Source organism: Rattus rattus, chromosome Y (assembly GCF_011064425.1).
Source record: "Rattus rattus isolate New Zealand chromosome Y, Rrattus_CSIRO_v1, whole genome shotgun sequence".
NCBI lineage: Eukaryota > Metazoa > Chordata > Mammalia > Rodentia > Muridae > Rattus > Rattus rattus.
Genome location: NC_046173.1, coordinates 1,806,740 through 1,829,508, shown reverse-complemented (window position 1 = coordinate 1,829,508; position 22,769 = coordinate 1,806,740). Strand labels below are relative to the sequence as shown.

Below are 22,769 nucleotides of genomic sequence, written 5' to 3'. Positions count from 1 at the left end.
CCTTGTGGTTAGAACTTGAAATGCTTCTGCAGCTGTGCAATTAGTACATTTTCAGTTAACGAGTTGCCTCTTCTACGTTTCAAGTAAGAAAAATTGAGTATACTAGCAGCCTCATAACTGGAAAAAGAGATAGTATACAAGTTTATATTTCTATATTTATATTGTTATTGGTCACTTTCCCTCTCACAGTTTCAATATCAGGATTTCGTTGACTTGTTTTTTTAAAAAGGCGAAATGAAAAGGGTATCGAATCCTTGCTTCAGTTTAAATTTCTGTTGATTGGCAGGATATGCCTGCACTCTGTTTTACCATGAACAATTACTCGTTGGCTTCACTAGCAAGCCACATTCAAATGAGCTTGCAGCATCATATTAAACAGCTAACATTTACAGAATATAAACTTTTTGCACAAAATGCTGCTCTTATGTTTTCAATCTGTAGACATTTTCTTTTCTATTACTTATGTGTTCATCTTTTCCTAAGCATTATGATTTTATTACACACACTTTCCCCAAGTGCCTCAAATAGGGTTATATTGGGGTAAAGGTATATTAGTATTTTATCTGTTAGAACACTTGTAAGACTGACACCTGAGTTTATGCAGATTTGTCTTAAATTGTTTTGTTTGTCCTTATTTTTGAGTTCTTTGGAAGCATATTAACTTTGTGGATCTTTTACTTTTTTGTCTATTTTTAAAAGATGATTAAGAATTTTAGAAAACAAATAGCAACTTTAACTGACATAAAGCATTAATATGAGAGTATAACAGTTCTCCCTATCTTCATCTTTAAGTTCTTGATCTATTTCAGTGTGTCATAATCATCAGTTTTATTCCTTCTAGGATTGGCAGCCTCCTTTTGCTGTAGAAATCGATAACTTCAGATTTACTCCTCGAATTCAGAGACTTAATGAACTGGAGGTAAAAAATTTGTTTCTATAGAACAATTACAATTCTAATCTTTGTGATTTTACAATGACTTGTATTTAATTTCTGATATCAAATATAGTTTATTGCAACCCACTGTTATCTTAAAAATATTAATTTATGAAGCATCTTTAAAACAAAATATTGATTTATAAAATTCTAGAACATGAAGGTTTTAACATCCAATTATGTGGGAGACTAAGGTTAAAGCTACAAAGAAAGTAAAGATAGGATGTAAGTAATCCTAAATAGGAAATAAGAAAAATGGGGTCTAGAATTTTAATCATACCTCTTGTATAATTTTTTTTAAAGCATAGGTTATTTATCAGCTAGTCCCCTCTATTACTTCTTCCCCCACTCTGAAGTGGTTGCCTTTTCCTTTTCTAGTTTATTCTCTCCTGCACCTAAGGGTTAGAGATTATTGTGGAAAAGGGAATAGTGATGTTGAACAAGCAGAGGAACAGGAAGTTTGCTTTGAGAGTATATCTCCTGGAAATGTTAAAGAAACTATGCATAAGAAATCTTAGCAACATGGGAATGTTAACATGACCTAAACAGGGATGACACCAATAATAAAAAACTCAGGAGCCCTCAACCTTAGAGAAATAACTATAGGGCTCTAAGGAAAGCTGAACGTGGGAGAAATAGTGTGGTGCCCTCACAAGGAATAATGTACCAGCTTGTTATTTCATACCATTTGTTGAGCCCTGAAAACATATACATACACATACAGACTGAGCAAATCATATTTATGTATTTAGAATAAATAATAGAATATTTTGAATGTACATCTATTTGCATTATCAGACCAAGAAATCATGTATTTGAAAGAGAACAAGGAGATAGTAAACTGGAAGGTTTGGAGAAAGGAATGGGAAGAGGGAAATTATGATAATATAATTATAAAATATATTTCTAAAAAGCAACAAAACAGGAAGTTGAAAGTGGGACAAAAAGTAAGCCCAAGTTACTGACCTTCTTCTTTCCCAGGCCCAGACTAGAGTAAAACTGAACTATTTGGATCAAATTGCAAAATTCTGGGAAATTCAAGGTTCTTCCTTAAAGATACCTAATGTGGAAAGGAAAATCTTGGACCTTTACAGCCTTAATAAGGTAAGAGTAGTTCATAAGAAAAAAAAAAAGGCATAACTAGAAAACATACTTTCTTTTATATATGCTTAGAAAGGAGTACTAAAGTACCTGACAATAATTCTTGGCTTAATGTTTGAGTTATACAGTGGTTAAGTATTGGAAGGATGTGATATGTTTTCTGCATTAAGGGTCATTGCAAAATTTAGATTTCCCTAGTGTGTTCATCCTTTTCTTATCCTTTCAGATTGTGATAGAGGAAGGTGGATATGAAGCAATCTGCAAAGACCGTCGGTGGGCCCGTGTTGCCCAACGCCTTAATTACCCATCAGGAAAAAACATTGGTTCCCTTCTACGGTCTCACTATGAACGGATCATTTACCCTTATGAGATGTTTCAGTCTGGAGCTAATCATGTGGTAAGGGTTGTAACAGACTTGGAACTTGATACAAGATTTGATTTCTTTTGTTTTTATTTCTTTCTTTGTAATTTTGGCATTTATTTTGAATTGTGGGACATTTAAAATTTATTAGTATATTTTGAAATTTTAGGAATAGGCCTTCAGACACTTGCTTATATAAAGCTTTATTATTCTGCCTATGGTAGGTAAACTTTACTGAGCTCCTTTTTATCTTGGGAAGTTATTATTATAAATAAAATCATATACTAGAGAAGTGCAATTACATCAGATTGTTATCTGAAACAATTAAGCTTCCTTGTCTTATCAATTTCATAGTTTAGGTGTCTCAAATGAGTAAACTAGGATTTGGTTTAACTGAATGATTAATTAGGTATTTTAAATATTATATATATATTAATGTTTTGTTGCTGAACTCACATTCTTTATACATATATATGAGTTTATATGATAATAAATGTATATTTTTCTCCATACCAGCAATGTAACACAGATCCATTTGACAGTGAAGAAAAAGACAAGGAGTACAAACCTCATAGCATCCCTCTGAGACAGTCTGTTCAGCCATTAAAATTCAGTTGCTACAGTAGACGAGCAAAAAGGCTACAACCTGAGGTAAACTGTGTTTTCCTTTTAATAAGCTTCCAGAGTTAGTTTACAAATTGAGTTTAGGTGAAAATCCATGTTCAGAAGACATTTAAACAAATAAATAAACAATCAGGAAAAGGGGAAAAAAGCTGACATGAATTACTAAGCTGAAACTAGTAAGAAATGGGCACTTTCATTTATAATTAATAGTATTTTTTATTTTTATTTGTTCTTTACTTGTTCAGAGTGAATATTCTTATAGCTCTAAACTAATTTTTATTAATCATACTTTTATAAGGTATATAATGAGCTTTGAAAATAACAAATATGCCTAAAAATATAAAACTTTGTGTGTGTTCAAAATGTCATGAAAATGTTAAAATACCTAAAAATATAAAATATATAATTTTTATAAATGTTCAAAATGTCATGAAAAATGTTATATCTAGCATACTTTTTTATTGGATTTTTTAAATTTACATTTCAAATGGTATCCCCTTTTCTGGTTTCCCATGCATAAACTCCCTATCCCATCCCCCACAATAAGGGTGTTCCTCCTCCCCAACCACCTACCCCTTCCCTGACATTCCCTTACACTGGGAGGTCCAACCTTGGCAGGACCTTCCACTGGTGCCCAACAAGACCATCCTCTGCTACATATGTAGCTGGAGCCATGGGTCTCTCCATGTATAGTCTTTGGGTAGTGGTTTAGTCCCTGGAAACATGTTGTTCTTATGGGGTTGCAAGCCCCTTCAGCTCTTTCAGTACTTTCTCTAATTTCTCCAACCAGGACTCTGTTTTCAGTTTAATGTTTGCTGCTAGCATTCGCCTCTGTATTAGTCATTCTCTGGCAGAACCTCTCAGGAGACAGTGATATTAGGGTCCTGTCAGCATGCACTTCTTGATTTTATCAATATTGTCTGGGTTTGGTGGTTGTATATATACATATATATATGTATGGGCTGGATTCCCAGATGGGGCAGTCTGTGAATTCCTTCAGTCTCTGCTCCGAACTTTGCCTCCATATCACCTCCTAAGAATATTTTTGTTCCCCCTTTTGAGACGGACTGAAATATCTGCCCTTTGGTTGTCCTTCTTCTTGAGCTTCATGTGGTCTGTGGATTGCATCTTGGGCCACTTATCAGTGAGTGTTTACCATGTGTTGCTTTTTTTTTTTTTTAAATTGGATTACCTCAGGATGATATTTTCTAGTGCCATCCATTTACCTATGAATTTCATAAAGTCATTGTTTTTGATGGCTGAGTAATATTCCATTGTGTAGATGTACCACATTTTCTGTATCCATTCCTCTGTTGAAGGGCATCTGGGTTCTTTCCAGCTTCTGGCTATTATAAATAAGGCTGCTATGAACATAGTGGAGCATGTGTCTTTGTTATATGTTGGGGCATCTTTTGGGTATATGCCCAAGAGAGAGGTATAGCTGGATCCTCAGGTAGTGAAATGTCCAATTTTCTGAGGAATCTCCAGACTGATTTCCAGAATGGTTGTACCAGTCTGCAATCCCACCAACAATGGAGGAGTGTTCCTCTTTCTCCGCATCCTCGCCAGCATCTGCTATCACCTGAGTTTTTGATCTTAGCCATTCTGACTGGTGTGAGGTGGAAACTCAGGGTTGTTTTGATTTGCATTTCCCTTATGACTAAAGATGTTGAACATTTCCTTAGGTGTTTCTCAGCCATTCAGCATCCCTCAGCTGTGAATTCTTTGTTTAGCTCTGAACCCCATTTTTTAATAGGGTTATTTGTCTCCCTGTAGTCTAACTTCTTGAGTTCTTTGTATATTTTGGATATAAGGCCTCTATCTGTTGTAGGATTGGTAAAGATCTTTTCCCAATCTGTTGGTTGTCGTTCTGTCCTAACCACAGTGTCCTTAACCTTACAGAAGCTTTGCAATTTTATGAGATCCCATTTGTCGATTCTTGATCTTAGAGCATAAGCCTTTGATGTTTTGTTCGGGAAATTTTCCCCAGTACCCATGTGTTTGAGACTTTTCCCCACTTTTTCTTCTACTAGTTTGAGTGTATCTGGTTTGATGTGGAGGTCCTTGATCCACTTGGACTTAAGCTTTGTACAGGGTGATAAGCATGGATCGATCTGCATTCTTCTACATGCTGACCTCCAGGTGAACCAGCACCATTTGCTGAAAATGCTATCTTTTTTTTCCAAGGATGGTTTTGGCTCCTTTGTCAAAAATCAAGTGCCCATAGGTGTGTGGGTTCATTTCTGGGTCTTCAATTCTGTTCCATTGGTCTATCTGTCTGTCTCTGTACCAATACCATGCAGTTTTTATCACTATTGCTCTGTAATACTGCTTGAGTTCAGGCATAGTGATTCCCCCTGAAGTCCTTTTATTATAGTTGAGGATAGTTTTAGCTATCCTGGTTTTTTTGTTATTCCAGATGAATTTGCAAATTGTTCTGTCTAACTCTTTGAAGAATTGGATTGGTATTTTGATGGGGATTGCATTGAATCTGTAGATTGCTTTTGGTGAAATGGCCATTTTTACTATGTTAATCCTGCCAATCCATGAGCATGGGAGATCTTTCCATCTTCTGAGATCTTCTTCAATTTCTTTCTTCAGAGGCTTGAAGTTCTTATCATACAGATCTTTCACTTGCTTGGTTAAAGTCACACCGAGGTACTTTATATTATTTGGGTCTATTATGAAGAGTGTCATTTCCCAAATTTCTTTCTCGGCTTGTTTCTCTTTTGTGTAGAGGAAGGCTACTGATTTATTTGAGTTAATTTTATACCCAGCCACTTTGCTGAAGGTGTTTATCAGCTTTAGTAGTTCTCTAGTGGAACTTTTCGGATCATTTAAATATACTATCATATCATCTGCAAATAGTGATATTTTGACTTCTTCCTTTCCAATCTGTATCCCTTTGATCTCCTTTTGTTGTCTGATTGCTCTGGCTAGAACTTCAAGAACTATATTGAATAAGTAGGGAGAGAGTGGGCAGCCTTGTCTAGTCCCTGATTTTAGTGGGATTGCTTCAAGTTTCTCTCCATTTAGTTTAATATTAGCTACTCGTTTGTTGTATATGGTTTTTACTATGTTTAGGTATGGGCCTTGAATTCCTGTTCTTTCCAGGACTTTTATTACAAAGGGGTATTGAATTTTGTCAGATGCTTTCTCAGCATCTAATGAAATGATCATATGGTTTTTATCTTTCAGTTTGTTTATGCAGTGGATTATGTTGATGGTTTTCTATATTAAACCATCCCTGCATGCCTGGGATGAAGCCTACTTGGTCATGGTGGACGATTGTTTTGATGTGCTCTTGGATTCAGTTTGCAAGAATTTTATTGAGTATTTTTGCATTGATATTCATAAGGGAAATTGGTCTGAAGTTCTCTTTCTTTGTTGGGTCTTTGTGTGGTTTAGGTATAAGAGTAATTGTGGCTTCATAGAAGGAATTCGGTAGCACTCCATCTGTTTCAATTTTGTGGAATAGTTTGGATAATATTGGTATGAGGTCTTCTATGAATTCTGATAGAATTCTGCACTAAACACTAAACTAGACCTGGGCTCTTTTTGGTTGGGAGACTTTTAATGACTGCTTGTATTTCTTTACGAGATACTGGGTTGTTTAAATGATTTATCTGTTCCTGATTTAACTTGGATACCTGCTATCTGTCTAGGAAATTGTCCTTTTCCTCCAGATTTTCAAGTTTTGTTGAATATAGGCTTTTGTAGTAGGATCTGATGATTTTTTGAATTTCCTCTGATTCCGTAGTTATATCTCCCTTTTCATTTTCATTTCTGATTTTGTTAATTTGGACACACTCTCTGTGCCCTCTGGTTAGTCTGGCTAAGGGTTTATCTATCTTGTTGATTTTCTCAAGGAACCAACTTTTGGTTCTGTTGATTCTTTCTATGGTCCTTTTTGTTTCTACTTGATTGATTTCAGCTCTGAGTTTGATTATTTCCTGCCTTCAACTCCTCCTGGGTGTATTTGCTTCTTTTTGTTCTAGAGCTTTTAGGTGTGCTGTCAAGCTGCTGACATATGCTCTCTCCTGATTCTTTCTGCAGGCACTCAGAGCTATGAGTTTTCCTCTTAGCATAGCTTTCATTGTGTCCAATAAGTTTGGGTATGTTGTGCCTTCATTTTCATTAAATTCTAAGAAGTCTTTAATTTCTTTCTTTATTTCTTCCTTGACCAGGTTATCATTTAGTAGAGCATTATTCAACTTCCATGTATATGTGGGTGTTCTTCCCTTATTGTTATTGAAGACCAGCTTTAGCCCGTGGTGATCTGATAGGACACATGGGATTATTTCTATCTTTCTGTATCTGTTGAGGTCTGTTTTATGACCAATTATATGGTCAATTTTGGAGAAAGTACCATGAGGTGGAGAGAAGAAGGTATATCCTTTTGCTTTAGGATAGAATGTTCTATAAATATCTGTTAAGTCCATTTGGTTCATGACTTCTCTTTGTCTGTCTATGTCTCTGTTTAATTTCTGTTTCCATGATCTGTCCATTGATGAGAGTGGGGTATTGAAATCTCCTACTATTATTGTGTGAGGTGCAATGTGTGTTTTGAGCTTTAGTAAGGTTTCTTTTACGTATGTAGGTGCCCTTGTATTTGGAGCATAGATATTTAGGATTGAGAGTTCATCTTTGTGGATTTTTCCTTTGATGAATATAAAGTGTCCTTCCTTATCTTTTTTGATGACTTTTAGTTGGAAATTGATTTTATTTGATATTAGTGTGGCTACTCCAGCTTGCTTCTTCAGACCATTTGCTTGAAAAGTTGTTTTCCCGCCTTTCACTCTGAGGTAGTGTCTGTCTTTGTCTCTGAGGTGTGTTTTCTGTAGGCAGAAGAATGCAGGGTCCTCATTTCGTATCCAGTTTGTTAATCTATGTCTTTTTATTGGGGAGTTGAGTCCATTGATACTGAGAGATATTAAGGAATAGTGATTATTGCTTCCTGTTATATTCATATTTAGATGTGAGATTATGTTTGTGTGCTTTTCTTCTCTTTGTTTTGTTGCCAAGACGATTAGTTTCTTGCTTTTTCTAGGGTGTAGCTTGCCTCCTTGTGTTGGGCTTTACCATTTATTACCCTTTGTAGGGCTGGATTTCTAGAAAGATATAGTGTAAATTTGGTTTTGTCATGGAATATCTTGGTTTCTCCATCTATGTTAATTGAGAGTTTTGCAGGATATAGTAACCTGCGCTGGCATTTGTGTTCTCTTAGGGTCTGTATGACATCTGTCCAGGATCTTCTGGCCTTCATAGTCTCTGGTTAGAAGTCTGGTGTGATTCTGATGGGTCTGCCTTTATATGTTACTTGACCTTTTTCCCTTACTGCTTTTAATATTCTTTCTTTGATTTGTGTGTTTGGTGTTTTGACTATTGCGTGACTGGAGGAATTTTATTTCTGGTCCAATGTATTTGAAATTCTCTAAGCTTCCTGTATGTTTACCGGCATCTCTTCTTTTAGGTTAGGGAAATTTTATTCTGTGAATTTGTTGAAGATATTTACTGGTCCTTTGAGCTGGGAGTCTTCACTCTCTTCTATACCTATTATCCTTAGGTTTGATCTTCTCATTGAGTCCTGGATTTCCTGTATGTTTTGGGCCAGTACCTTTTTCTGTTCTACATTATCTTTGACAGTTGTGTCGATGATTCTATGGAATCTTCTGCTCCTGAGATTCTCTCTTCCATCTCTTGTATTCTGTTGGTGATGCTTGTATCTACAGCTCCTTGTCTCTTCCTTTGGTTTTCTATATCCAGGGTTGTTTCCATGTGTTCTTTCTTTATTGCTTCTATTTACATTTTTAATTCCTTTACCTGTTTGGTTGTGTTTTCCTTTAATTTTTTCAGGGATTTTTGTGATTCATCTCTATAGGCTTCTATTTTTTCATGTTTTCCTGCTTTCCTTTAAAGGAGTTCTTTATTTCTTTCTTGAAGTCCTCCAGCATCATGATCAAGTGTGATTTAAAATTTAGATCTTGCTTTTCTGTTGTGTTTGGATATTTAGTGTTTGCTTTGGTGGGAGAATTGGCTTCCGACGATGCGATGAAGTTTTGGTTTCTGTTATTTGGGTTCCTGTGCTTGCCTCTTGCCATCAGGTTGTCTCTGGTGTTACCTTGTTCTGCTATTTCTGACAGTGGCTAGATCGTCCTATAGGCCTGTGTGTCAGGAGTGCTCTAGGCCTATTTTCCTGTTTTCTCTCAGCCAGTTATGGGAACAGAGTGTTCTGCTTTCAGCTGTGTTGTCTTTCCTGTCTACTGGTCTTCAGTTGTTTCTGTGGGTGTGTGTCCTGAGTCCAAAAGGCAGGTCACTTGGAGCAGAAAAGTTGGTCTTACCTCTGGTCTTGGGCCTGAAGTTACTCCCCATGGCTGTGTTCCAGCTCTCTGTGAGGGCAGCAACCAGAAGGTCCTGCCCTGCCTTCTCTCATGACCCTGTGCACAGGGGGCCCAGATGGTGCTAGGTGTTTTCCTCTAGAGTCAGAAATGTGGGCAGAGAATAGTCTACTCTGGCTTCCCAGGTGTTTCTGCCCCTCTGAAGGTCTTTCTCTCCTTCCCAGGGGATTTGAGTGCAGGGAGCTATTTGACTGGGTCCCTTCAGATCTGGGGGGTGTCAGGACTGCAGGGGACCTGCAACTTGAGTGCCCCTATCTTCCTGTTCCCAGAGGCCCTGTACAGTTTCCTCTTGTGCCTGGGATGTGGGCAAAGGTGGGCTTTACTGGCAGTCTCTCCTGCCCGGCAATCTCAGGGATGCCTTACCTGTCTGGGCAGTGAGCTCTCTCTCCCCCAGTCTTTCTTACTTTACACCTCTGTCCTAGTCTCCATTTGCACCTCTACCTCATGTTCTTTCCTCATCCCTAATATCTATATTTCGCTATGTCAACTCCGTCACAATTTTTTTTCTCTGCTCAATGACTACTTTATTATTTCCTGACTTCTGTAATACCTGAATTTAAACAAATATATCTACATCTGTAAAGCTGCCATCTACATGTGACAGAAAATGTGTCGTCTATATCTTTTTGGTTCAGAATTATTTCAGTATTCTTTTACAGTTCCTTGCAGTTATCTAAAATTTAATAATATTTTGCTTTAAAGATACATAAAATTCCATTGTATGGATTAAGTATTCTTTTTTTAAATCACCTTTTCATTTTGTGGAAATCTGTGATGATTCCATTTTCTGACTTTTGTGAATGGAGCTATAGTGAATATGATATACATGTGTTCCTATGGTACGATGCAGATCCTTTAGGAGATATACAAGAAATTACCATTGGTATGGATTGATCTCCTCATTGATCTATCTCCAATGTTTTGTGGGATTACTATGGTAATTTGTAAAACAGTGAGACTACTTTACCTTTCTACCAGCAGTATAAGGATTTTTTGTTTGTTTGTTTGTTTGTTTCCTACATCTAAACCATTGTTTATTGTGATGTATATCCTTAGTGATGGTCGTAGGGGTATTTTCAACTTTTAGAGGACTTTTTACTCTGAATTTAACTGATAACTAGAGTATAGAAGAATATCATTAGGAATACTTGTATTGACTTTTTTCCATTCCTTTCCTTTCCTTTTTATTCTTTGTTTTTTCTTTTTGTTTTCAAGTCATGTTTGAGTCTGATTCTATGCTGGGTTTCTGGGTGGTCCTCCTCTGGTTTCTGGCCCTGCAGGCAGTGGCAGTGTGGGCTCCCTCTTGAGGTGTGGGCCTCAAGTTGGACCAGTCAGTGGTTGACTACTTCTGCACCACCATTATCCCAGCACATCTTACAGGCAAGGCAGATTATGTGTTGAAGGTTTTATGGATGGGTTAATGTACCAGTCCCACACTGGGACCCTTGTGTAGTTCAGAAGATGGTTGGTTCAGACTCACTGACCCCCATTACTAGAAGTCTTCATTGAGGTCACCTGGACAGAGTCCAGGCACTCTGGTGTTTTTTAATCACAGCCATTCTGACAGGTGTATGATAGAATCCTAAAGTCATTTTGTTTTACATTTCCTTGATAACCTAAGGATATTGAGCATCTCTTTAGGTGTTTCTCAGCTATCTGATGTTCCTGTGTTGAGAATTCTGTTTAGATCTGTACTCTCTTTTTTAATTGGATTATTTCATTTGTCGATGTCTGGTTTCTTGAGTTCTTTGAATATTTTGGATACTAGCCAAATAATGTGCAGTCACACTATTTATCAGATGTGGAGTTGGTAAAACTCTTCCCATTTTGTAGACGGCTGTTTTGTCCTATTGACGGTATACTTTAGCTTCTTCACGAGGTCCCATTTATCAATTGTTGAACCTGAGTGGTTTGTGTTCTGTTCAGAAAATTGTCTCCTGTGCTAATGTGTTCAAGGTTATTTCCCACTTTCTCTTCTATTAGGTTTAGTGTATCTGGTTGTATGTCTATGTCTTTAAGTCACTTGGACTTGAGTTTTGTGCAGGGTGGTAGATATGGATCTATTTGCATTCTTCTACATGCTGACATGCACTTAGACCAGCACCATTTGTCAAAGATGCTTTCTTTTTTCCAGTGTGTAATTCAGCTTCTTTATCAAAAATCAGATATCCATAAGTGTTTATGGATTTATCTCAGATTTATCTCTGAGTCTTAGATTCTATTCTGTAGATCAACCTGTCTTTTTTTATTTATTTTTAATATCAATACCATGCAGTTTTTATTACTGTATCTCTGTGGTAGAGCTTGAAATCCAAGATGGTGATACCTCCAGAAGTTTTCTTTCTTTTTTTTTTTTTTTTTTTTTTTTCTGGAGTTGGGGACCAAACCCAGGGCCTTGTGCTTCCTCGGCAAGCGCTCTACCACTGAGCTAAATCTCCAACCCACAGAAGTTCTTAATATGGGGTTGTTTTTAGCTGCCTTGCTTTTTTGTTTTTTCCATTTGAAGTTGAATATTGTTCTTGCAAGGTCTATAAAGGATTATACTGGTGTTTTGAAGGCTGATGGGTTGAATCTCTAGATTTCTTTTGATAAGATGGCCATTTTCACTATGTTAATCCTACTGATTTGTGAGTGTGGGAAACCTTTCCATCTTCTGATCTCTTCTTCAATTTCTTTGACGTTTTGGTCATAGAAGTCTTTCACTTAGCTTGGTTAGAGTTACCCTAAGATATTTTGTATATTTGTGGCCATTGTGAAGGGCTTATTTTCTTGGTTTCTTTTTCAGTCTCCCCCTCCCCCTTTTTATTTACGAAGAGTACTAAGTTTTCTCAATTAATTTTCTGTCTAGCTACCTTGATGAAAGTGTTCACCAAGTGTGAGTACATCTGAGTTTCCTGTTGGAATTTTGAGGGCTAGTTATGTATACTGTCATATCTTTTTTTTTTTTTTTTTCCGGAGCTGAGGACCGAACCCAGGGCCTTGTGCTTGCTAGGCAAGTGCTCTACCACTGAGGTAAATCCCCAACCCCATATCTTTTTTTTTAAATAATGAAACTTTGACTTCCATTTCTTTGATTTTTCTCTCATTCATTTAGCCATGTCTGCATGCACTATATTGAAATGAGATGAGAAAGTGGGCAACCTGATTTTAGTGGAATTGGTTTTAGTTTCTCTCCATTTAAGTTGATTTCAACTACTATGGGTTTGTTGCAAAATACCTTCATTATGTATGTATTATGTATGGGTAGTGTATCTTTTTTCCAGAATTTTTATTTTGAAGCATTGTTGAATTTTGTCAAAGGTCTTTTCTCCATCTCATAAGATAATCACACTGTTTATAGTCCTTCAATTTCACTTATCAATACTTATCAATTTTTATATATTGAGCCATCCTTGCATCTCTGCAATGAAACTTACTTAATCATGGTTGATGATCTTTTTGATGTGTTCTTGGTTTTAGTTTTCTAGTATTTTAGTGAAAAAATTTGCATGTGTCACGAATGCCGGTAATTCTGTTGAATCTGTGTAGTTTGGGCATCAGAGTAAATGTAGCATCTTAAAATGAATTGGGCGGTTTTTCTATTCTGTTTCTAGTTTGTGAAACAATTTACAGAGTACTGTCCTCAGCTCCTCTCTGAAAGTCTGGTAGAATTCTGTGCTAAAAGTATCAGACCCTGGGCATTTGTTTTTTTTGGGAAACTTATGATGGCTTTATTTCTCTAGTGGTTATATGTTCATTTAATTTGCTTTTTTTTTGGTCTTAATTTAACTTTGGTTAAATAGCAGGAAAAATTATTTATTTTTTTAGATTTTGCAGTTATGTAAACTACAGGTTTTAAGGTATGCCTCATGCATTTCCTTGATGTCTGATTTTGTATATTCTCTTTATGGTTTAGGTAGTTCAGATTAGATGTTTCCTTCCTTCCTCCCTCCCTCCCTACCTTCCCTCCCTCCCCCTCTCTCCCCCTCCCTCCCCCTCCCTCCCTCCCTCCCTCCCTCCCTCCCTGCCTTCCTTCCTTCCTTCCTTTCTTGAACCATGTTGTTGGTGTTCTAGAAGAACCAATTTTTTGTTTCAGTGAATCTTTAAATTGTTATCTTTTTTGATTTTACTGATTTCAGCCCCGAGTTTGATTAATTATTGCCATCAGTCTTTTGAGTATGCTTGCTTTTTTCCTTCTAAAGCTTTTAGGTATGTTGTTAATTTGCTGGTATGAGATTGAATGTTGTGTGGTTTGTTTGTTTGTTTGTTTGTTTGTTTTAATGTTCATACAACTTGCATCTTTGAACTGTTTTCTTTTGTGTGTCCTTGTTGGTTATGGTTTGTGTTCATTTTCATTGAATTATAGAAAGTCTTTTTTAATTACTTCATTTCCGTTTTAACCCATTTTTTCTCAGTTACACAATTTATTTGAGCTAAATTATCCATTTCCTGATTCACCCAACTTAGTGTTGTTTTAATGGATGTGGAATTTTTCTATAATTTCATAATCTGCCAAATGTCATTACTCTTGATAATGTGATGAATAAACTTATTTTTATTACTATGATACATCATTCTTGAGAACATTTTTTTTTAACTCTGTAGCGAGTCGTTTAATTTCCACAAGTTTGTAAACTTTTTGTTCTTTCTGTCATTGTTGATATCCAGCCTTAATCCATGGTAGTTAGACAGGATGAAGAGAATTACTGCAGCTTTTTTTGTTTTGTTGAAACTTTCTTTGTGTTCAAGAATGTGTCAAGTTTAGGAAGTTCCATGGAGGTACTGAGAAAAGGTATCTTTTTGTGTTTGTGTGAAGTGTTCTGTAAATGGATTAAGACTTTTTGATTCATAAAATTTACAAGCTTCAGCATTTCTGTTTTTGTCTAGATGGTATGTACAGCAGTAAGAGCAGAGTATTGAACTCTTTGACTATTAGTGTTAAATGGTCCATATGTGATTTAAGCTGTGGTAGTATTTCTTTTGCAAAAATGGATGTTCTTGAATTTGGGACATAGATATTAAGAATTGAGATGTCATCCTCATGCATTTTTCTTTTGATGAGTATGAAGTACACTTTTCTATCTCTTTAAATTATTTTTGATTTGTATTCTATTTTGTTAGATATTAAAATGGTTATATCAACTTCTTTCTTAGGCCCATTTATTCAAAATATCCTTTTCCAAGCCTTTGATATCTATTCATTATGTTAAGATGTGTTTCTTGGGTGCAGCAAAAGGATTCATTCCTTAACATATGTTGTGTTCTAGATTTCTTTAAGGGGATTGTTCATTTCCATTAAAAGAGCCTCTACTGTATTTATAGAATATTTTAAAGTCTTTTTCTTTTCTTGTGTTTCAGATATGTTGTAATATTCAGACCTTGCAGACATAGGATAGCTTGCTTTATCGGAGACATTGTCCTGGCCATTTCTGTGTTTTTAAGCTGGTGCCTGTGCATCTGGGATTGAGATGGTTATGTCCAGGTGCTGATTTTTGGTCCAGTGTTTGTTGGATACATTTTTTGTTTTTGTTTTTGTTTTTGTTTTGTTTTTCCTCTCTAAATTTTAGGAGACTAGTTGGCCGTGTGTTGTCTGGTAGAAGATTATCTGTGTATCTGTTAGTTGTGGCTACTGAGGGTTCTGGGTAAAATGTGTTTCTGAGTATTGGAAGCTGACACTTAGGAATGGGCCAGGCTAGAGGTCTGAAGGCATTCTCAGAAGAGAGGAGAACAAGTATTCCAACAGAATCTACTTATTTGGTCTCTTTGAAATGGGAACAGAGTGTGAAGAGAGGTCAGCTATAGGGCTGGGCAGTTGGATCTGGAGGAAGCCAAGGAGAGGTCTATAATCAACCTACCTGTTTCCCCCTGAAGGGGTGCCCTATGCAAGGAGGGCCTCTGGAGTTGGGGGTGGGATAAAGCAATTGGTAGGTGGAGGGAGATTAGGAGGGAAATTCTGTGGGATCCAGAGGAGTTGAGGGCTGTGGGGCAAGAAGAAGGCTACAACAGGTATTGTGTTTCCAGAGATTTGGAGTGTAAGAGGAAGTGGTGATTTTTCAGTTCCCCACCTAATTCCCAGGCTGGCTCATTGGGGGAATACCTTCTGGTGTTGGAGCCTGGGATAATAGAATGAGTCAGGGGAAGAAGCCAGGAGAAGAGCTTCATGATCGATAGGTTATTTTTCCACTGATGAAGTGAGCTAATTCAAAACCAGATTAGATTATATAAAAGGCAGATTTATTGGGAAGCTGTTCTAGGGGAGTTCACTGGCCCAAGAATCAAAGCCAAGGTCACCATGGGAAGGGGAGGAAGAGAGTGAGATAAAGAGTACACATGCACAGAGAAAGAAGAGGGAAGTGGGGAGAGGAAAGAGGGAGGGGGGAGAGGGAGAGAGGGGAGGAGAGAGAGAGAGAGAGAGAGACTGAGAGAGAGACTGAGAGAGAGAGAGAGAAAGAGAGAGATAGAGAGACTGAGAGAGAGACTGAGAGACACACAAAGAGACACAGAGGCAGAAAGACAAAGAGACAAAGAGAGACAGAGACAGAGAGAGGGGAGGAAGGGAGACCACAGAGTTGTGATAAGTGGGGAATTGAATGAAGATGCAGCATAAATGAAGATCTGTGTTCAGACTACCGGCTGAAGTTGGGAACTAGGACAAAGCAACAAAGTGGGAATGGAGGTTAGAAGGAAAAGCTCTGTGGGGTCCATGGGAAATAGAGATGGGGGCAAAGAAGACTGATCCTGCTGTTTTAATGCAGGGCTGGATGTGATACTGGGGAGTCTTGGAGAGCAGAGGGAAAGGGTGAGGTGAAGATCTGCAGTCAGCCTACCTGCTCTTCTTCTGGAATTGTTATTGGGTAAAGACCCAAAGACCACTCAGTACAACCAAAGTTTGTAGATTAAGCCTTCTGCTTGGAGAAAAACACTTCTCACAAAAGCAGCCATGAATGCAATTAAAGGAATTTTTTTAAAGATAACACAGAAAAAGTACATTCTGGTTAGCAGTAGGTAGGGGAAGATGCAAGCAGTTCCACAAGTATTGAGAGGCTTTTGGGTTGGGGATTTAGCTCAGTGGTAGAGCGCTTGCCTAGGAAGGGTGAGGCCCTGGGTTCAGTCCCCAGCTCGAAAGAAAAAAAAAAAAAAAAAAAAAAAGAAAGAAAAAGGAAAAAGAGAGGCTTTTGGGGTCCTGATTGAGGTTTGATAATAATAAAGACATGGACACATCTATATAGTTTAGAAATGTTTGCCTGCTTGCTGGGGGAGTCTCTCAAATAACTTCCTAACTTAACCAGACTTCTCTGCCATTCCCATCTTCCCTACCTCAGCCTCAGCTGGTTTTTATTCTACAAAAAGCTACAGTCCTTTTTGTTGTGTATTTTTATCAAAAAGAAAGGGAAACCAGGAATATATTTGGTAGAGGCCTGGTATGGTATCCGGGTAGGGGTGGGAGAAGGAGGTGTCTCTGCAGGGCCATGCTAAGGTATCCTTTCCACCTGAGGTATCAGCCATAAGGTGCATAGAGTGTGGAATAGTGTTTATTTAGGGCATGGGGAGGAAAGTTGAGGGGGTAGAGACAGAGAAAGGCAGAGAGAGGGAGAGGGGAGGGGAGGAGAGAGACAGAGGAAGGGAGGGAGGGGAGGGAGGGAGGAGGAAGGAAGGAAGGAATGAATGAATGAATGAATGAATGAATGAATGAATGGAGGCCAGCCAGGATCACGTGGAGAGAGCAAGAGGGGAATGGGGAGACAAGGGACAGAGAGGGAAGAGGGTAAGAGGGTAAGAGAGCAAGAGAGGAGGGGGCAAGCAGCTATTTTTACACTGAGCTGGCATACCTGGCTGTTGCCACCTAATTGTGGGACAGAGCCTAGAAGAAATGCTAACACTAAATCACGAAGTCAGAACCAATCAGTAGCAGAACAACACCTAGTACTTCTCTTTTGGTTGATTTTTGGCATTGAGGGCTACTTAATCTTAACTAAGACAACTTGCCCTCTAACATGATTATCTCAAACAATCATCTTTGGAGCAGGTGAGGAAAGACAAGTATTTACATACAGAAAGCATAGAAATGGACCATAGAAAGGACAATACCAAATATCTTGCCAACACTTGGCTCTGCCAACACAGCAGTTAAAAATTGAAAATGCAGGGACATACCTACATAGCCATTTGATAAAATGGATGTGTGGGGTAGATTATCCCAACAAACAAGAGCCAAGAACCTGGGGAATTTTTGACCCTGAGTTTGTAGAATAGGTTTGAGTGTTTCCCCATAGAATTTTTTCAGGGCAAGCAGTAGAAATCAGATAGTTTCAGCTAAGACAAACTAGAGAAACCTTTGCCCTGTTTTGAGCAGCCTTGTACTGAAAAGTTTTAGGAACCATAACAGTTGAAGAAAATGCTCCATTAATTTTACCATTTGTATTCATACCAAAACCCATATAAAACAGCATAACAAACAAATTTTATCAATTATAAAAAAATTTGCAGTTCATACAAAATTCTATTTATGGTAGAAATAACTGATTGAGTTATAATGGAAGTTATAGTGAAGTATTTTAGAAGCTATATATTATTGTTGAACATCAAGGAATTATTACTCAAGGGCACGTTATTTTGGTGAACATCACGAAATTATGTAATCATTCATTATATAATTATTGTTTCAGCATCATGACATAATACAAAGAATTAATATTTTTACTTTATATAAAATACTGGTTTTAGGAGAGATTTATTTCACAAAACTATAGGCCTGAAGGTAATCAATTCAGCAAATGACTGAAATTTCTTTTGTGAGGTATATCTGTATAATTGTTACTCAATAGTTTCTTTTTTTACTGGATATTTTGTATTTACATTAGAAATGTTATTCCCTTTCCAGTTTTCCTGTTCATGATTCCTCACCCCTTCCCCCTCCCCCTACTTCTATAAGGGTTTTCCTCTCCCAAACCAGCCTCCCTTTCTGCCTCCTGGCCTGGACATTGACTTACTACTGTGGGGACCAGTCATGACAGGACCAAGGGCCTCTCCCACCATTGGTGCCCAACAAAGTCATCCTCTGCTACATATGCAGCTGGAGCCATGGGTCAGTCCATGAGAACTCTTTGGATGGTGCTTTAGTCCCTGGGAGATCCCTCCGGTTGGTTGGCATTGTTATTCTTAATGGTGTTGCAAGCCCCTTCGGCTCCATCAATCCTTTCTCTAACTTCTCCAACGGGGACCCCATAATTGGTACAGTGGTTTGCTGCTAGCATTCGCCTCTGTATTTGTTATGCTCTCACTGAGCCTCCAAGGAGACAGCTATATCAGGCTCCTCTCAACATGCACTTCTTGGCTTCATCAGTATTGTCTAGGTTTGGTAGGTGTATATATAAGGGCTGGATCCCCAGGTAGATCAGGCTGTAAATGGACATTCCTTCAGTCTCTGCTTCAAACTTTGTCTCCATATATGCTCCTAAGAATATTTTTGTTCCCCCTTTTAATAAGGACTGAAACATCTGCCCTTTGGTTGTCCTTCTTGAGCTTCATGTGGTCTGTGGATAGTATCTTGGGTAATTCAAGCATTTGGGCTAATATCCACTTATCAATGAGTGCATATCATGTGTGTTTTTCTGTGATTGGGTTACCTCACTCAGGATGATATTTTCCAGTTCCAACCATTTGTCTACGAATTTCATAAAGTCATTCATTGTTTTTGATGGCTGAGTAATATTCCATTGTGTAGATATACCACATTTTCTGTATCCATTCCTCTGTTGAAGGGCATCTGGGTTCTTTCCAGCTTCTGGCTATTATAAATAAGGCTGCTATGAACATAGTGGAGCACGTGTTGTTGTTATATGTTGGGGCATCTTTTGGGTATATGCCCAAGAGAGGTATAGCTGGGTCCTCAGGTAGTTCAATGTCCAATTTTCTGAGGAACCTCCAGACTGATTTCCAGAATGGTTGTACCAGTCTGCAATCCCACCAACAATGGAGGAGTGTTCCTCTTTCTCCACATCCTCACCAGCATTTGCTGTCACCTGAGTTTTTGATCTTAGCCATTCTGACTGGTGTGAGGTGAAATCTCAGGGTTGTTTTGATTTGCATTTCCCTTATGACTAAAGATGTTGAACATTTCTTTAGGTGTTTCTCAGCCATTCGGCATTCCTCAGCTATGAATTCTTTGTTTAGCTCGGAACCCCATTTTTTAATAGGGTTATTTGTCTCCCTGCGGTCTAACTTCTTGAGTTCTTTGTATATTCTGGATACAAGCTCTCTATCAGTTGTAGGATTGGTAAAGATCTTTTCCCAATCTGTTGGCTGCGGTTTTGTCCTAACAACACTGTCCTTTGCCTTACAAAAAGCTTTGAAGTTTTAAGAGATCCCATTTTGTCGATTCTTGATCTTAGAGCATAAGCCATTGGTGTTTTGTTCAGAAATTTTCTCCAGTGCTGATGTGTTCAAGATGCTTTCCCACTTTTTTTCTATTAGTTTGAGTGTATCTGGTTTGATGTGGAGGTCCTTGATCCACTTGGACTTAAGATTTGTGCAGTGTGATAAGAATGGATTGATTTACATTCTTGTACATGCTGACCTCCAGTTGAACCAGCACCATTTGCTGAAAATGCTATCTTTTTTCCATTGGATGGTTTTGGCTCCTTTGTCAAAAATCAAGTTACCATAGGTGTGTGGGTTCATTTCTGGGTCTTCAATTCTATTCCACTGGTCTATCTGTCTGTCTCTGTACCAATACTATGCAGTTTTTATCACTATTGCTCTGTAATACTGCTTGAGTTCAGGGATAGTGATTCCCCCTGAAGTCCTTATATTGTTGAGGATAGTTTTAGCTATCCTGTGTTTTTTGTTATTCCAGATGAATTTGCAAAGTGTTCTGTCTAACTCTTTGAAGAATTGGATTGGTATTTTGATGGGGATTGCATTGAATCTGTAGATTGCTTTTGGTAAAATGGCCATTTTTACTATATTAATCCAGCCAATCCATGAACATGGAAGATCTTTCCACCTTCTGACATCTTCAATTTCTTTCTTCAGAGGCTTGAAGTTCTTGTCATACAGATCTTTCAGTTGCTTGGTTAGAGTCATGAAGGGGTGTTGAATTTTGTCAAATTCTTTTTCAGGATCTAATGAGATAATCATGTGTTTTGTTTTTTTACACCATTAATTATATTGATGGATTTCCGTATATTGAACCATCCCTGCATCCCTGGGATGAAGCCTACCTGATCATGATGGTTGATTGTTTTTATGTGTTCATGGATACAGTTTGGTAGAATTTTATTCAATATTGTTGTGTTGATAGTCATAAGAGAGGTTCTCTTTCTTTGTTGGATTTTTGAGTGGTTTAGGTAGAAGAGTAATTGTGGCTTCATAGAAGTAGTGATCCATCTGTTTCAATTTTGTGGAATAGTTTGGACCGAATTGGTATGAGGTCATCTATGAAGGTCTGCCCTAAACCCGTCTGGTCCTGGGCTCTTTTTGGTTGGGAGACCTTTAATAACTGGTTCTATTTCTTTAGGAGTTATGGGGTTGTTTAAATGGTTTATCTGTTGCTGATTTAACTTCGGTACCAGGTATCTGTCTAGAAAATTGTCTAGTTCCTCCCGATTTTCCAGTTATGTTGAATATAGGCTTTTGTAGTAGGATCTGATGATTTTTTGAATTTCCTCAGATTCTGTTGTTATGTCTTTTCATTCGGATTTTGTTAATTTGGATTCTCACTCTGTGTCCTCTGATTAGTCTGGCTAAAGGTTTATCTATCTTCTTGATTTTCTCAAAGAACCAGCCCCTGGTTTTGTTGATTCTTTGTATAGCCCTTTTGGTTTCTACTGGTTGATTTCAGCTCTGAGTTTGATTATTTCCTGCCTCTACTTCTCCTGGGTGTATTTGCTTCTTTTTGTTCTAGAGCTTTTAGGTGTGCTGTCAAGCTGCTGACATATGCTTTCTCCTGATTCTTTTATAGGCACTCAGAGCTATGAGTTTTCCTATTAGCACTGCTTTCATTGTGTCCCATAAGTTTGTACCTTCATTTTCATTAAATTCTAAAAAGCCTTAAAGTTCTTTTATTTCTTTTTTTTTTTTTATCAAGTTATCATTCAATAGAGCATTATTTACCTTCCATGTGCATGTGGGCTTTCTGTCTTTTTTTTTTCCATATTGTCTGTGGTGATCTGATAGGAAGCATGGGATTATTTCAGTCTTCTTCTATCTGTCCAGGCCTGTTTTGACCGATTATATGGTCAATTTTGGAGAAGGTACAGTGAGGTGCTGAGAAGGTATATTCTTTTGTTTTAGAATGAAATGTTGTATAGATGTCTGTTTAATCCCATTTGGTTCTGTTGTTTCTCTATGTCTGTTTTTAGTTTCTATTTCCATGATCTGTCCATTGATGAGAGTGGGGTGTTGAAATCTCCCACTATCATTGTGTGGTATACAATGTGTTCTTTGAGTTTTAGTAAGGTTTCTTTTATGAATGAATGAAGGTGCCCTTGCATTTGGAGCATTGATATTCAGAATTGGATGAGAATTTATCCTGGTGGATTTTTCTGTTGTTGAGTATGTCCTTCCTTATCTTTTTTTGAAACCTTTTGAGTAAAAGGTCTAGTTCCCTAATTGTTTCTTGATTTGGTCAATAAAGGAGGCCAGGAAATGCTCAGTGGAAAGGACAGGTAGGACTTCCAGGTCCCAGGTGGAAAAGGAAACACAGGGAAAGAGTGGGGGCCTTTTCTGACAGACTTTGGAATGAGTAGGAAGCAATTAGGGAAGATCTCTGGGAACCTAGAACCAACAGCCTCTTCCACAAGGTTGGTGGAGGCTAGCTGATAGGAGCCATTAAGCTTAGGGCAGGAGAAGAGATGGGATTAATAAATTGTTAAGGACACACATTTTCAAGTGGAACGTCTCAAAGAAATATTACTCAAAGAAATATTACGAAAGGGGACCTGGGATAAAATAAGTGACTTCCATTTCCCCTTCCATTTCCAGTGAAAGACCCCCGGAGAGGACCTTTCCCTCAGGAGGAGTCCCAAGCGCCCAATGACCGAGCCGAGTCCACTCGGATGCAGTCAGCAAGAGGGTTTATTGGAAAACACAGGTACCTGCGGGCACACAGTCTCTTCGGAGGACTTGCACGCCCAGCAGCTCCAGCATGGGGCTTTATAGGGTTTGGGAAGCAGAAGCAGGCTTACAGAAGCAGATGCATAGTTACGAGGGATTGGTGGATTCAAACGCAGGGCACATAGACATGTTCATGTGATTGGCTATTTCACATGATGAGGTAATAAGGTATAGCTACACATTGGCAGGTTTGGGGCGTCCTGGATGTCTGGGGCTGGGGGCTTATCTCTTCCTGCCAGGTGGCCTGTGAGTCAGA

General features: G+C 38.0%; 1 protein-coding gene across 1 annotated transcript in view; it reads left to right on the top strand.

Annotated features, from left to right (window-relative positions):
- The window catches only part of LOC116889609 (lysine-specific demethylase 5D-like), a 103,369-nt gene that overhangs the window by 662 nt on the left and 79,938 nt on the right, over nucleotides 1-22,769 (top strand). The window contains 4 exon segments of the mRNA XM_032890537.1: nucleotides 842-919; nucleotides 1,916-2,038; nucleotides 2,262-2,432; nucleotides 2,913-3,047. Of these exon segments, the coding sequence (XP_032746428.1) occupies nucleotides 842-919; nucleotides 1,916-2,038; nucleotides 2,262-2,432; nucleotides 2,913-3,047 (507 nt within the window).